This window comes from Sciurus vulgaris, assembly GCF_902686455.1.
Source record: "Sciurus vulgaris genome assembly, chromosome: 12".
Taxonomy (NCBI): Eukaryota; Metazoa; Chordata; class Mammalia; order Rodentia; family Sciuridae; genus Sciurus; species Sciurus vulgaris.
In genome coordinates this window covers 79,997,332-80,013,879 of record NC_136473.1, presented here as the reverse complement: position 1 = coordinate 80,013,879, position 16,548 = coordinate 79,997,332, and the positions used below count along the sequence as shown (strand labels likewise).

Below are 16,548 nucleotides of genomic sequence, written 5' to 3'. Positions count from 1 at the left end.
GAGTCCCTAAGTACCCAGGAAAAGGAGTAGTAGGGACTGAGGCTGTGGGGTGAACACTTGGGATTCCCAACTTGCTTCCATTTGTACCTAGTTCTAGAATCAGAGCCTGGGGTGTCAAGTGCTCCATTTCAAGGCAGCATGTTGACTGTAGATAAAACAAGATTTGTAGAATTCTTTCATGACCTTTCTAAATACACAGAAATTTCACAAAGTGACCAAGACAGAGTCTCTCCCCTTTAGCCCCTTTCCATGACTCCTACCAGCACACATGTGCATGCACTCATAGCACAGGCTCCCTCCCTGTCCCTGCCCTTTGTTCTGAAGGGAATCCTGGTGGAAGATGCCCCACAATTCACAGAAGAAGAGAAGCGATGACTGGTGTGTGTAGTCGACATCAGGGGCCTGACTTCGGCTCCACTGTGGGAACCGGAGTCCAGGCCTGGCTGCCCTGGTGAAATAGAGATCAGGCCCCTTCTTTCTTGTTTTAGTCAGAGGTCCACTCAAACATCTGAGGACACAAGGGACTATGAGCAGGCTGTGCAACAGAACCCTTGCCTCATCCCTTCCTAACCACCCACAGTTCTGGCTTGGGTGCTATTTCCCTCTGTAGACCCAATACCTCCTGTATTATCCCCACCTTCAGTTCCTCCTCTCCATTGCTGTGCCTTTTCTCTGTCACCTACTAACCATAATCACAAGAAGTCTCCAGCTGCCCCCACTCTACCAGACCTTACATTAATCATCATCATAGCAGTCACAGGAGATGTGTGTGTCTCCCCAGAAGACCTCTCTGTAAGAGCTGTCTATCTGCCTCCCCGTCTGCCTTTTTAGATTTCTTCTTTCCTGTTCTCCAGCAGGAAAATCAGGGTCTGCACCACAGAGATCCCTGGGCAGGAGGTGACATGGTTTCAGTGCCCATGGCTAGAGGGCCTGTCTGATATGGGCTGCATCTTTCTCTGTTCTAGATTTTCATTGTGGAATTTGGGGGTAAGCCCTTCAGTTGCACAAGCCTCAGCCTGTCCCAGTGGTTGTGGTGTCTCTTCATAGGGATTGGAGAACTTCTGTGGGGCCAGGTGAGTACAGGCACACCCTCCTGTGGGTCCACACAGTCTGCAGACTTCCTCTCCTCTACATGAGGTGGAACAAGTGACTGTGGAGACTCCTGTTCCTTGCCTTCATCTTCTCCTCCCTACTCAAGTGTTCAAGTTCATTCCATCTCATAGGATCCTAAGGTGGAATGATCACCTCCCATCACTTCAGAGCTTCTATATATATATCAAGGATTTTTTTTTAACTTTTTTTTTTTTTTGGCAATGCTGGGGATCGAACCCAGGGCTTTGTGTTTGCAAGGCAAGCACTCTACCGACTGAGCTATCTCCCCAGCCCTACTTCAGAGCTTCTAGATCTCTTCTCTAATCAGGCCTGGAGGCCAACCAAGCCCTAGCTTCTCTGAGACAGGAGTGGAATTTTTCAGTGAAATTTTGCTATTAAAAAAAAAAAAAAAAAAAACATTAAGGATCTCAGAAGAGCTTACACATGTCTTTATTTTAATGAAGCAGCAGTCTGTCTGTGGCCCCTGTACTGACGTGATCCAGGGCTCCCCAGCCTCTTCTGCTTCTCACTGTGGCTTTATCTACATTGAATCCCTGCCTCTCACCTGAGATAGGTTCAGATTTATAAGATCTCTAGAGAAGCAGTGTAGCATGTGGTTCAGAGCATGGACACAGGAACGGCCAGGTGTGCATCCCAGATCTCCTTTCTCCAGCCAGATCACCTTAGGCAAGTTACAGAAAAGATTCAGAACAGTCCGATACCTTTGGAAGTGCTAAGTGAATGTTAGTATTAATTATAATAATATCATCAGACCTGGTGAGAATTGTATTCCTTCCCTAGTACCATCTTCAGCTCTGGCCTAGAATGTACTCTTCTTTATAGACCCCAAGACTCTGCTAACAATCCCTTAGTGCCCTACCATCTGGATAATAGAGGCTGTGCCCTACCTGGCCCCAAAGAGCCACGTAGTCATTTCTTTCATACCTCCTAGATGCCTTCCTGACTAATCTCTATCCCAATTCCTAACCCACCTCCCTCCACCCTGCTCTGTTTGCCAAAGTTTATTTACCAGAGGGTCCCTAGAATAGTTTTGCACTTGAGTGAAGCTTGGTTGTTTTGCTGGCTATTTGAAACTCTCTGGAGTCTGGCTTTTATGTGACCACGTGGCCTTGATGCCAGACAACAGCCTTCCTTCAGCATCATACCAGCTTCTTCCAGCATCCAAAAGCAGAACTTCAACCTTCTTCCCATTTCAAGCCTTTTGGCTTCATTCAGTTGAACTGTCCAGACAGTCCCTCTGTCCCATCTGAGCCCTGTGTGCTCCTCATCTGGTTTGTAAAGAACTGGCTAACTTGCACTGAGCTTACTGAGTGATTTATCTCATATTGCAAGTCTAACCTACTGAAGTTCATGCCTTCTGATACTACTCATGTTTCCCTTTCTTTTTTCTTTCCTCCAACACCCCCCTACCCCAGTATCAGGGATTGAACCCAGGGGCACACTAGCACTGAGCTACATCCCCTGCCCTTTTGATTTTTTATTTTGAGACAGAGTGTCGCCAAGTTGCTGAGGCTGACCTTGACTTGTGATCCTCCTGCCTCAACAGCCTGAGTGCCTGGGATTACAGGCCTGGCCCATTGTGCCCAACCCATGTGTCCCTTCTTTCATGTTCTGTCCCACTCACTTCCTTATCCCAACTGTCCTTTTACTATCATAACAATGTAGCTACTTTGCATGTGTACCTTTGCATGTGTACCCTTTTCATTCCTTTCTCTACCTCTTCCCCACACACAAATCTCTTCAGATTTGTTTCCCACAGGTCCTGGTCTCTGCCTCTTCCTATGGTGTTCAATGCATTATAGTTCTATTTTTCTTAAAAGACAGATGGCAGAATAAAAAGGAAGAACTGAGACAGTTCTATAATGAAGCAAGTTATAGAATATGCTACCTGGTTACCAGAATGTAAGTTTTCTTTTGCATGTCCATGAACAGAAAACCTTCGTAAGAGCTTGATGGCTGGTGAGCACATGGTGAATGCTTGCCTGAACAGATTGGTGCTCCCACACTGCTCTCCTGGTGAGCAGGGTGACAGAGCAGAGTAACCTGCCCGAGGGCCTGACCTGGGTAAGTTGACTGACGGCTCTTCTCCCCCTGATTCTGCTGTCTCCCTTGTGCTGTGCCCGTCCTCAGATCATCTCTGCAATACCTACCCAATCTCTGAAGTTCCTAAAGGAGGCTGGACATGGTACTACCAAAGAGGAGATCACCAAGAATGCCGAAGGACTGGATGAGATTGACCACGCAGAGATGGAGCTGCGCCGAGGCCAGATCCTCTGGTTCCGGGGCCTGAACCGTATCCAGACTCAGGTACTCTGCTAGCGGCCTGTCCTCACCATGGGAGAAAAAACCTCCCTATTTTGGGAGTTGTTGGGAGGGCAGCAATTTTTGGTGGCTAGCATTTCTCCCCTTCTTAAGGTTCACTACCCAAGGGCAGCCCTCGCTTCCTAGCTTTAGGACCAAGAGGGGCAGAATATCTGCATGGGCTCCTCTGAGAGGAGAGTAGTCAGTGGACCCAGACCATGGGATAGTGTTAGCAGTTCTTCGCTGTGGGTTGGTTGTAAAGGCCATTCCGCCAGGCTCTGTAGGCTAGGTGGGCTTTCTGCTTAAGGTCTCTTGCAAGCAAGCTCTAGCTCTGGCCCCGGGTAGGGTATGTACCTGTCCTCCCAGAGGAAGGAGTGCTATAGCATCCCTGTGTCAGTGTGCTCAGCAGTTGCTTAATGTGACATCCTTGGGCTGCTGTGATGGGAATAGATGTTCTCCAGAGGGATCTTTGTAAGAGGCTCACCCTCTTACATCTTTCCCATTTAAAATTCAGCGTCCTGGCGGGGAATCTGAGGGTTGCACATGTATAAACAGCAACACATTTCCATGCCCGAGTGTCTTTTGCAGGATTCAGACTTGCTTCTTGGAAAGGCAGAAGCTATTGTTTCTTCAAACCCTTTCCCTTCTGGTAATTCTGAAATAGGACAGAAGCTGCTCCCCCTGCTCTTAGGTGTCCTGCCTGTAGCCCTACAGTTGTTATTTTTTCCTTTCCATGAATCAATTGTAATTACCTCGCAGGTGAGCGGGCTGGGTTAGTCATTGATAATTCTCTTCCCCTGCTCCCAGCCCACACATCTTTTTCATTTTATTTCCAAGATTCCCCGTCTCAAGAAATCATCAATCCAAAATTTTAAGGGTGCTCACCCTGGTACAGGCCTATTTCTCTTCTGATTGACTGGGGAATCCCCAAAGTGTTTGACTCTCAAAAGTTGGCCTTGCAGATGACTGAGAAAACTCCAGCAACCCCACCTCCTTAACACATAGGGAAGATAGGTAAAATGGATATTCTCAATCACATACCTGGTAAGAACTTGCCTTCCATATCCAGACTCAGGTACTCTGCTAGTGGCCTGTCCTCACCATGGGCAAGATAAGAGCTAGAAAGGTAGAAAAGAGCTAGGTAGGGGAACCCTGGGGCTCCTTTCCCTTTTCTTGAGTTCCTCCTCTCAGAAAGGGAAATTGCAGGGGACCTGCACAGACTGCCTCATGGTGTCCACATCCCCACGGCCCCCACACTGCCCTCCAGGCCGCTGACTCCAGCTAGTGCCCATAGAACCTGGCACCTTGGCTCCCGTCTCTGAAACCCCCCGTGCTTTCTTTTGGGTCTGCTCTTTTCAAAATAACCTCTTTGCTTTTCCTCCCTTTAGGATCACCTGCCTCCTCTTCTACTATGTGATTTTTTTCCTAGCCAGGATTTCCTCATTCCAGTGCCTTCTCGCTCCTTGCCAGTGTTTCTCCTGGAGACAGAAAGTCCTGGTCTTCCTTCCCCTCCACTGCCTATCTCCATTCCCTCAACCATGCTTCTCTCTGTTTGGTCTCACTGCCTCCGTAGCCTTCGGTTTACTACCTGTTCCTGTTGGATCATGAGGCAGTTGGCAAGAACTTCATTAAAACCTAAACTTAAGCCCCAAAGGCAGCCTGTTAAAAATGCCATTGATAATCATGCCATTCCAGTGTCACCTGACTCTAAGATAATGTACATCCTGGATACCTGTAGCCAGCCAGCCTTTGGCTCTACCCTTCAGCCTCATCAGAGTTCTAACAAAATCCCCCTCCATCTATATGTGGAACCTTATTGTCATTCTCACTGTGACCCTGGGGGTGGGAGGAGGTGCTGAACTATTGCTCATTCCTGGATGGGATTTCCCCTTTCCTTGGTTCTAGGCTGTTCTTCCCCTCTCCTTTACCCCTAGTTTGTTAAAAGCAGTCGAAAGCACAAGTTTCAGGAATTTGAGTCTAGAAATTTGGAAAGATAAAGCTGGAATGCAATTTTATGGCCAAGTTGACCCTTGCCTCCCAATGAGCATGGAGACAGGTGTCTTTACAACCCATCCTCCTTGGAGCTTGAGCCCACCCCTCCCAGGTGCAAACCCTTTCCTCCTACAGATTGAGGGCCCTGGAACTGGAAACTCTAATGTGAGGAAGGGGTGATGTTTTAGCACAAACTTATCTGAATCTAGAAACTAACCCTAAGCATTTCATGGCTTCTAGGGAAGCTTTGCAAGTAAGAACAACAAGTAGGCTTGGTGTTGCATTCTGTAATCCTAGTAACTCGGGAGGCTGAGACAGGAGGATCACAAATTCAAGGCCAACCTGAGCAATTTAGTGAGGCCCTCAAGGACTTAGTGAGACCCTGTCTCAAAATAAAAAATGAAAAGGGCTGGGGATGCGGCTTAGTGGTAAAGCACCCCTGGGTTCAATCCCCAGTACCAAAAATAAAAGAAAACAGATAAGAACAACCATGAGTCCCAAGACCACCTGCTTTCCCATCACCATCAGAGGAAAAGAAGTCAGAGTGACCAGATCAACTCCTTTCCTATTCTCCTGGGGAATTGACCTTGAAATTAGGCATGTGGGTGTCTCTTAAGAGGATTCCATCAGATCCATGAAGGATAAAGGAATCCTTTTAATTCATTCCTTGTTACTTAGAGGTCAGGGGTAAGGATGGTAGATTTGATGGAGGCCTCAGATCAAGGTGATTATTGGAGAATGAATGATACTGATTACCTGTGTCTCTGAGGAGCAGCACATTGAAAATCAGAGGCTGCCCGGGTAGACCTAGGGCTACAGCTGCTCACCACCACCCACAGCAGCTCCTGCCGCCGAGCTCTTATCAGCATTTCTGCCAGGTGTTTCAGGGTCTCCAGTGCATTAATTCAGCTTAGTGGTTGGTGTTCTCTGTAATGGATTTGGCCACTGGATTCCTGAACTCCACGTCAGCCCAAGTAGGAGTGTCTTAGGAAAGGCAGCCAGAAGAGAATGAGCCAAGCAACTCACGGCCCAGTGGCCTTTCCATCATGTCCACATATGTATGAGCTACTACACTACCTGTTTCTATTTAACCAATGAATTAATGCTCCTGGAAAATTTGCAAAAATAGGTAGTTGGTTTAATTGAGCCTCGAAGCTCAGTAACATGCACTTTACCTTCAGTATCTCAAGTGGCATGTCTTATTTTTAAGAGCACAGGCCAAAACCATGAATTAGCTACTAGACTGTCTAGCTGACAGGAGTGGTGGGTTGGGAGAAGACCCTTGGACACCTGTACCTCTAAAATGTCCACCATAGGCTAAAAGGGAAGAGAAAACTGGATTGTGGCTCAATGGCAAATAGTTCCTTGAACGAAGTGTGATATGCAATTATTGTTTTCCCCCTTTCCTTAGCCTTGTGGGTGAGGAAATCTCCTGCTTTCCATCTCCTATCCCTTTTTCCCAGCTGCTTCCGCCCCCTGTTCCCCAGCCCTCCATGACCCCGCCTTCCTCTTTGTTCCCCTCTCTGACTGTGGAGCAAAGCTGTCTCACTCTCTGATTCTTTGCAGATCGAAGTAATTAACACATTCCAGACGGGATCCTCTTTAAAGGGAGTCCTAAAGCGGCAGAGCATGGGTCAAGCGCTTGATGTAAAACTTCCTAGCCCATCCTATGTATCAGTTGCACCAATCAAATCTTCCCCCACCACTTCTGTTGCTGCTGCTGTATCATCTCCTCCTATGGGCAGTGAGTGATAGTCTATTATGATGCATGATTTGCTAAAATGACCACAAGAGAGCACGTGGCATCCACTGTAACCAACCATGGTTATCTTTCCTTTTGTTTTTTATCTTTTAATCCTTTGACTTTATGGGAAGAAAAGACAAAAAAAAAAAAACCCACTCTAAAACCAGGTCGCAGTGTCCTTTTATTTTATTCTTTTTTTTAATGTTGGAAAACTGTTAAACCTTAACTATTTTAATGGCAATACTCCTGTTTCCTGACTTTTCTCTACCTTACTTTATTCTTTCTTTCCTTGAGTTTTTGTGTTTGCTTTGCCTCGGTTTTTTTGGTTTTTGGCTTTTGGGGGGTTTTTTGCGTGCGTTTGTTTGTTGCTTTGATTGGATATGTTGTTGTTCCTCTCAACTCTTCCTGCTCCTTTGAGTCTAAGCTCTACCCTCTTAGCTTAGATGTGAGGTTAGGCTGAATGAAAACCCAGGAACTCTCTTTATTTAGAAGGCTTGGTACTAAACCTAAAGAAAAGTAGGCAAGGAGCTACTGCACCTATGGGTTTACTAGGGTTAGGGTAGGATTAGGGTTAGGATTAGGGTTAGGGTTTGGACTTGTGCTTAATTAAGCCAGTATTGAACTTGATCTATAATAATAGCCCTTCTGGCTACCACTGCATTGTTAGCTGGCAATATTAGCATAAAAGTTATAACTGGATATAAAGGAAGGAAGTAGTTCAGTTCAAATGCAGAAAGCTGAGCAACCTTGTTATCTTACTGTTTCAGGGGATTTAAACCAAACTCAGATTTAAGAATCAGTTGGTTCACATATGAATTATGAGTAAGAGAAATATATGAAAAGTTTAAAATGACATTTTTTCTTCACTTACAAAGAAATTTGTAGAAGTTTCTGAAGAGCAACCCTTTTTTTGTTTCTTCTTTAGTTTGATTGTTCCACCAAGAGTCAGCCCTCTGTGTATTATTTTGCACACAATGTTTTGAGAACCCTTTCTCAGTGAACCTTTCAATTAGAATACTGTCAGCACTCAACCTCAGACCTGGGTTCTTATTGGTAGCTTATAGGACTCTTGCTATGCCTTTCCCATATGGGAAGCAGAGAGAGAGGAGACAGCCAGTAAGGTAACTGGGGGAGAAGGAGTTCCACCTGATTAAATATACTGTGGATTTGCCTGAGTGTTGGGTCTGTCCCTTCCTCCCCCACTCCCAACCCCAGTCCTAGGACATGGGGAGAAGACAGAACAGTTGTTTTGTCCGTGGTTCACATGACTGTGATCTGGGCAGGCTAATCAGACTTAGATTTATGTTTTTTTTTTTAGTTAAATATAAGTGTTCTGGGGGAGGTATGGGGGTGGAAGGCCATATTTCTTTAGGACTAAAGGCAGGTAAGAAGGCGCTAAAAAAACTTACCCGCCAATATCCAAGAACCTCTCATTCTATTCCTTCCATGTTCCATGTTCCTTTCCTAATTCCTTTTTTCTTCTAGTTTTGCCATCTCCTTCTAACTAGGTTCTGTCCTATTGTAATCATCCCTTGCTGGTAGGAAGGGTTAATACCTGATGTCCTATCGATTTGATGGTGCAAAGAGACAGGCAGAAGTCAGAGCCCTTTAGGCTCTTGCAGAGGAGCTGGTAGAAGATATGCCCTAAACCCTCAGAGGCTAGGAGATCAGAGAGACAGACCACACCTGCTCTTTCTCCAGCTGTGCCTTCTTAACTGAAGGTCCTAGAGGTTATAGTCATACATTTTAAAACACTCTTTCCCGTTCCAGAACTCCAAATGAATTTGACTGTGTCCAACCTTTGAGAGCTAGATCTCTAAGATTTCTCTCTCTAGGAAGACCCTAATCCTTCTCTTCCCCTGATTTCTGAAAAGGGAGGAAGCAGAAATCCACAGAATTCCAGCTGAGGAAATGGAGTCTTCACCTGACCAGTCGCTGAGCTCTAGAGAGTAACCTTTACATTCGTACCTAAAGTCCAGCTTGGTTGGGGCTCCTGAGTCACCTAGAACTTGTACTTCAATGAGACCCAAAGAGACTTCTGAGAGATTTTCAGAAATGAGGTTCAGAAAGGGAAGGGTCAGTTGGCTAAGTGAAGAAGGTGCAAAGCTTTCCCACACTGGTTTCACCAGCCCTGCCTTGTCCCCACACCCTGCTCACATACCAAGTACCATAAGGAAGATGCCAGCCTTGGGGTGGATTGGTGGTCATATTGTGTGGTCATTCATCAGCATGTGCTCTCTGAGCCAGTGCTGGCACTGAGGAGCAGTCTGCCATAGCCCCTCACCCTGCTGTCCACCTACTGGGCCAGGTGGCGCCCCCTAGCCCTCTGACTCCTCTTCACTTGAGCTTCCCTTACAGGTGCCTGGTTTCCCTTTAGACTCCAGAAGTCCTGCAGTCTTGCTGGATGACTATTCCTTTCTCCCCCAAAGAAGAAGTTTTCCCTATTTTTTCCACCTACCCATCCCCAAATCACTTTTATCTCCCTCATTTGTTTACCTATAACAGTGTTATCGGTCATCCCAACAGGTGGGAGGAAAGCCAGCAAACAGGGCTCCAGACCCTCACTGCAACCTTAAGTTTTTAAAATCTATTTTTTTTATAATGGGTTTCATATGTAATTGCCTCAATGAAGTATTCAATTGATTTTTAAAAATAGAAACAGGAAGTTTAAAAAAATCACTGATGTAGAAAATGATGAACTGGTGGCATAAAGGTACCTGTCCTACTGTAGGACTTTGTTAGAAACTTTGAGATCTCAGAAGTAAACTGAACATGTGGATCAAGTTGTCTTACCTACAGGATTATTTCACTGGTCCACTGACCAGCGAATCTGTAACAGCTGTAGGAGAAGCATTGAACGTGGGCTCAACTAATCCAAGTTGCCTCTTTCAAAGATTTGTGTAGCTCACTGAAAACTTGAGACCTTCTGAAGCTTAGATGGAGCCCCCATTCCACCTGATCTCACCTAGATCTGGAGTATAGGCAATGTGACAGGTAAATTACCGTCAGGATAGATGGATGGAAAAGTGGCTCCTTGCTCTCTGTTCTGCATGGTGAGTTTGTGCCCAGGCTCCTTGATTCCTCTTGGCTGAGGTGTTGAGCTGATCCTGCAGAGTGGCAAGAAGTCCTTTGCCTTCTGAGCTCTGAGCACCTTCAGCCCTGAGTGGGTCTGCAAGCTGTGGAGGAGTAAGGTTAAGAGGTAGGGAAAGCTTTAGCCAGCAGAGACCAATGGCAAGGCTTCCTTATGAAGTATTTTTGGAGGTTCTATTCAATGATAGGAAGTAGTAGGACAGGAAATCCAGTTTATTTGGCTAATGCATTATATGCTCAGCTGCCCACATTCTTGCCTCTTCTCCAGGAATATATATTTTTGCTTAAACAACAGAGGAATGAAAGAGGTACCCTACCTCAACACCACTCCTTCCTATCCTCCCCATCTTAACGACTTCTCCTATGTTACTCCCATTTCTCTTCGAAGGGAAGAACTTTGGGCAGGGTTAGGAGTGGCCACCTTCCCAAAACTAAACTTTCCTGCAATCCCTCACCTTTCTCCTGGCCTCCCTCTCCAATCTCTCTGGAATCTAACCCCTTCACCAACCCAAGTCTACCAACCTGGATCCTAAGCCACACCTCATAGAAACTTATAGTTCAGAAAAACAGAGCCACCAAAAGAGCTGGTACCTGTGGAGAAGAAAAAACTGTTCATAGGGCCCAGTTATGGTCAGTTTTTCCCCCTTGAATCTGAATTGCTTGCATTCCTTCCTTTCCATTTGGTGGAACAAAGACTTTGAGAAGGGGTCATGCAGTTCCCTAAAACTGCAAATGTTTCCTTCCTCCATCTTCTTCATCACTGCCCCTCCCTGCACCACCAAAAAGGCCACTTGTTCCTGGCCTGGTCCTGGATTACGTTCCTCTTCTGGCCCCATGCTTTTCCCTTCCCCACGTAACAGCACACTCCTCTTTGCGATTTGGAAAACAGCTGGAGAAAGCAGCATGATCGGGCCACCATTGCTGTGGATCAGAGACATGGAATGCATTTGAGTTGTGAGGGCCAGGTCCTCTCTCAGTAGGCAGAGCGAAGGCATCTTTTGACCCCTGTATGTTATCCACATCTTCTAGGGGAGGGAATGAAGAATTTCAGTGGAGGGGACGCAGTGGAGGTTGTGGAATGTAAACACGTGCATGTCTTCTGACTGACAGGCAGTTTATTAAGCTGGAGAGCTTTAATTTCCTGCATGCTGCTGAATGAAGATTGGTTTGTCTGCCTGGCTGCACAATATCCATGATCACTTGTCACCCAGTGTGTTTTATGTGCAGATTGGTGTATGTTGGCTCTTTGAAGGTTTTAAACAGATGACTAAACTTCAGTGTGTAATTTTTCCATTCCACATTCACGAACTGTTTGGCCTCAATACAGAAATCCACATGTGATTCATCTTTTAGTTTGGCTGTTAATTTGTGCCTAGTTCCAATGTCCTTACCCTCTATCCAAAAGAACTAATAAATGAATCTTTTTGTTTTCTGTTTCATTTTAAGAGTGGATTGTTTGGGAATGCTTACTTTGTTTTGGATTTTCTACTTTTTTTAATGCAACTTTTGAAACATCATCGTTGTTTGCCGTCACTCACCCCCACCCTAGTGCTTGAAATCTGAGCCACATGACACTCCTAGTGCCCCATGATCTCTTCTTCCCTGTTTGGTTTTGGTTGTTGAGCAGTCATGTTTTATAGTTTGGGTTTGTTTCCTCGAACCGCTCTCCTTGTTCTGTGGGCCAGTTCTCGCCACCTACTTTCTCATCCTCCTTTTCCTTCCCCGATACAGATCAAAGTGGTCAGAGCATTCCATAGCTCCATAAGCATGCAGAAACTTGGCAACCAAGACTCCATCCACAACTTCATGACCCACCCTGAATTCGCCATAGATGAGGATTTGCCACAAACACCATTCCTGGATGAGCAAGAGGACAAAAACCTTGAACATGTTCCTAAGACTGGGACTGGGGTGCTTCTATTGGATGGTGAGGTCACTCCATACGCCAACAAGAACAACAACGCCGTGGAGAGCAGCCAAGTGCAAGTTGTCGCCTCCCATTCGGACAGCCCTCTCCAAAGCCTGGAGACATCCGTTTGAACTTCCAGTCTCTGAACCCCATCCCTGCTGTCCCTATCTCCTTTTTCATCCATCTCATCTATAAGGTGATGATGAGACTTTTCACTGTCATGTCAGCCGCTCCCAAGTGTGCGAGAACCCCCACCTGACCATGAAGAAGCCAGAGCACAGCCCTGCGAGGATTCCAACTTACGCTTGAACTGGGGTTTGTAGCAGGACCCAGTCAAGTGCCAGGCAGGTAATGGTAGAATCTGCTCCATGGTCTATCAGTTGGCCATTCCTAAAGAAGTCACAACAGTCCAGATTCTCCTGTGTTCACACACATCACCATCTCCTGACTTGTGGATTTTTATCCTGAGTATCTGCCATTTATAAGCCAAGCTGAGTGTTTGGAGAGAAAGATAATCCACAAATGTATTGAGGCAGGAATGGAATGTAAAAAAAAATCAGCCAGAGAGTGATTGTTTTCAAAACAATTTTGCCCATTTTGAGTACTTAGACCCAAAGGCCCCTGGTTCTTTCTGCCTTCCCAGTCAAACCTCCCTAAGGTTCTTTTGGTCTTTTGTAGCCCTCATCCTCTTTCCTTTCACTCTTTTTTTTAAAGGTTGTTGTAATTAAGAGAATAGAGAAGCTGTGGATGAGTAGAATCCTCTTTGACCATTCTCCCCTCAAGCCCCAATTGAAGCCTCAGTTTGATTCTAGAGGCAGACAGATTCTTTGCTAAAAGGGTCAAGAGCTGGTAAGAATGTTTCCCTCTCTTTGCCAGGTTAGCTTCTACTTCTGAACTGCCTTCTTGTCAGGTATATGTGATTTTTAAGTACCAGGAAGGTCAACCTTGACCACGAAGCTTGCATGTATGACATCGTTTTACCATAGGCCTGAGCTTCCTCCTGTTCCCAGAGTGGTGGCAAAAGAATGAAGCGAGCGTGACCCTGCCTCCTAGACGGACTTGGATTTTGAGGACCAGAAGCTGACAGGCCTAGGATAAACCAGACCATCAAAGCGAGCAATTATGGGGTCCTCCTTGGGGTGACCACTGCTTTCAAAGCCATCTGTCAAGACTTTTCCAGGGCAGGACCCAGTTGTTGGGGAAGTAAGTGTGAGAGGCCTTGGGAGAGGCCACAGAGCCACTCCGGCAGGATCTGAGAAAACCTCCCTGCAGGCACCCAAGACCTTGAACTTAGGTGCCTGGGGACCAGCTTCAACATTCTCTTCAGTCTCCGCCTTCTGCTCTTGCTGTGTCCCACAACTTGTTCAGCCTCAGCCTTTCACCCTTATTCCAATTTTGAAAACACATACCCAAAGGGAGAGGCCCCTGTGTATTGTGCTGACTTAAAGGAGCTAAAGACCCACCCTGGGGGCTCCCCTGCCTCCTCTCCGCCTTTCTCCCACACGCCCCTCCCCAGCCCCTCTCCAGCAGTGTGCTCCAGCAGCTGCCCAGGAAAGCCCTGTGCCTTTTTTGCCCTGAACACTGCCCAAAGCATCCCCTGCCCACCTGCCTCTCAGGAGTTGGGGATTTTGCTAGGAGACTTTTCAAAGTGTTCCTTATTGGGACAAGGTGGAGCCATATTTGCAGGAGCTCCATTTTTATCCCTGCTGATGTTGACGTAAGCTCTTCTGTGCAGGTGGAGCTAATTCACGTCCCCAATTCCCACCTCCCATTAGATAAATGAAGCCCCCACCCCCACCCCGGCCGCCTTTTGAGTGAGGGCAGTAAGGAGAGGGCTCCCGAGCCTCTTGGGAACTGCCACATTTCCACTTGGGAGAGGAAGGTGACCTGAACCTGTCCACTCCAGCCTTTTCTTCTGGACCCCTCCTCCCTCACCCCTTTCACCTGAGCTGTCCGAGGTAGGAAGAGTAGAGAAACAATGCCCACTACGCATTCCCATGACTACAGGATCCATCATTGTAGGAAATAGGAAAACAACTTTGATTTTGGTTTTGTAAGGGTTACATGCTTCAGCTATCTTTTCTCTGTCTTAAATACTCATGGGGGGGGGAGGAGGAACAGCTCACCCAAGGTGTTAGGTGTTCACATTCATATTTATTAAGTACATTGGAAGATTTAATTCTGTCAAGTCTTTTCTTACCTCAGATCATTTTTAAAAGCAAGCCAATAACAAGCTTCGGAGGCCATGTTACCATTCCTACTCCCAAAAGACTCTCACGGTGCCTGAGGGCTTGTGTCTACTTTTTTAAAGTCAACAGTTTTTTTGTGTGTGTTCTAGTTTCCATAGTAAGAGAGAAAATATAGAAATATTATGCAAAAAATATAGTTTTCTTTAGATCAGAAACTGATATTTTTGAGTCAGCCATATGTATTTTGTTTAAAGGATTTAAAATAAAGTGCCGTCATGTAACCCTGTGGAAGGGAGTGTGTTACCAGCTGTCCAACATGACAGGTGACTTAGTATGTTTGTAATTGGTTTAAAAACCAATACACCATACTTCCTTTCTCCAAACAGCCATCTTTATACATAGGGGGGGAAAAACTTGTTGGGTTCTAGACTTTTTTAATATAAATTTTGTTGATATGGAATTGAATAAGTTTAAGTGTTTATGTGCATATGTTTTTTATATATAAGTTTTTTTCTATTCAGTTTCAGTGATCCAACTGGCAGTAAGTAAATATGGCATAAGTTAATAATGCTTTTCCCCAAAATGGTGCTTTGGATTTGAAAAGGGTCTGATGGGGAGGAGAAATGATCATCCTAGATTCCTCTCTTGATAAACCTAGCAAAACGGGTAGTAAACCAAGGATAGAAAGGAAAACAGCCAGGATGAAGGGACACAGCAGTCAGGAAATGAAGGTGCACTCCACTGCCCCACCCGCCCGCCCGCCCACCCGAGTGCAGATGTATTACCAGGCTTGTTGTAACTAGTGGCTAGGATTAGGACCCTCCTGTTGGATTTGTGTTTCTCAAAGAATAAGCTGGCAAAGTGGCACCAAAGACATTAATCTCTCCTGGTCTGCAAGGACACTCTGATTTGGGGTTTGCATTTTTTTATGGTTCTTCCACTTTGTTCCCCCTGGAGTTTTCCATTAGTGAGTTTTTGTGCAAGGATCTGATTTGTGACTCCTTCTTTCCCCTAAAAAGATTTTGTGCAATATGTTAGATGGGAGACAGAGCTCCAGATGGAGAACACGATGACTGGTTCCGACCCTGGGTGACAGTCTCAGGGCTACGTCCTTCCCGTGGACGTCCTCTGTCCTTTGAAATATCTTTGAAATGAAATCCCTGAAGGTGTTAAGAAAGAGACCACCTAGAAGTCCCTCTGGGCACTTGTGGATTCTTCAGGTTGGGTTTCTTCTTCCCTTCAAGCTTCCAAGGGGACAGTTTGCACAGACAAATCTGAGTGATTACCTCACTGCCAAAAACCCAGAGGGGCATGGCAAACTCAAATGTGCCAGAAAACCTCTTAATGCATCCCTTCCTTTCTTCCCCACGTCCCTTGCCTTACAATTGAAGCCGCCCGTGATACCATCCCAATATGCACACTGCTCACCTTTCATATCTAGGAACCACCCACTGCATTGGTGGGGGTGGGCGCTTACAAATGCCTGCTGTTCTTAAGCCATTCTAGCCTCTTCCTCAGAATAAACCAGACCCCCTTACATTCAGCTCAGTGCCAGAACTTCTGTAGTTAGGCCTGCTGTCCCCTTTCCTCTTGATTAGGAGAGATGGAGGGAGAAGAGCTCCCATGACTGAATTGGCCTTTGGTTCATGCTTTCTCCCTATGTGAATATGCCATTTATATGTGCCAACAAATCTATCCACATTGTTCCTTTCAAATCAGCACACAGATAGGACTTTTGAGTTTCTTCTTCTTCTTTTCAGTAACTAATATAGCAGCACAGGTATTTTTGTACAAAAAAGAAAAACAACAAAAGATTGGCTGTTGTGGTCTGCATGACAAACAAATGTTGATATCAAAGCAATGTGTACCCTAGTGTGTGTGGCCATACCTGCAGTTCCGCTTAACAGCGCACCCAACCTGTATTTGCATTTTGATATTATTTAAGCTCTATGTACAATGTTTTGCATGTATTTATGTGGTTCTTAGGGAAAAAATGCTATAAACTGGCAAATCTGAAATTCAAATATGTTGTTCCACTGAGACGGCAAGAAGAGGAGTTTTAAAAGGGGTAATTTTTTGGAATCAATAAAGCTTTTTGCTGATGAGCAGAAACCAATACTGCCATGCACTGAGAATAAAAACCCATGCCCACCTGTAACTGTGCCATCCTCAATGTGTCTCCACTTTTGGTCATGCCACTGGGTACTGTC

General features: G+C 45.7%; 1 protein-coding gene across 2 annotated transcripts in view; it reads left to right on the top strand.

Annotated features, from left to right (window-relative positions):
- The window catches only part of ATP2B4 (ATPase plasma membrane Ca2+ transporting 4), a 93,123-nt gene extending 76,627 nt beyond the window's left edge, over positions 1-16,496 (top strand). Inside the window, exons 19-22 of one of the 2 annotated variants that reach the window (XM_079107390.1) lie at positions 966-1,073; positions 3,244-3,420; positions 6,973-7,150; positions 11,972-12,111. In XM_079107390.1, coding sequence (XP_078963516.1) covers positions 966-1,073; positions 3,244-3,420; positions 6,973-7,150; positions 11,972-11,997 — 489 coding nt within the window. In that variant the 3' untranslated portion in view covers positions 11,998-12,111. Of the gene's footprint in view, positions 1-965; positions 1,074-3,243; positions 3,421-6,972; positions 7,151-11,971 lie in introns of both variants that reach the window. The other variant, XM_079107389.1, reaches the window with a different exon arrangement.
- Positions 16,497-16,548: the final 52 nt, after the last annotated feature.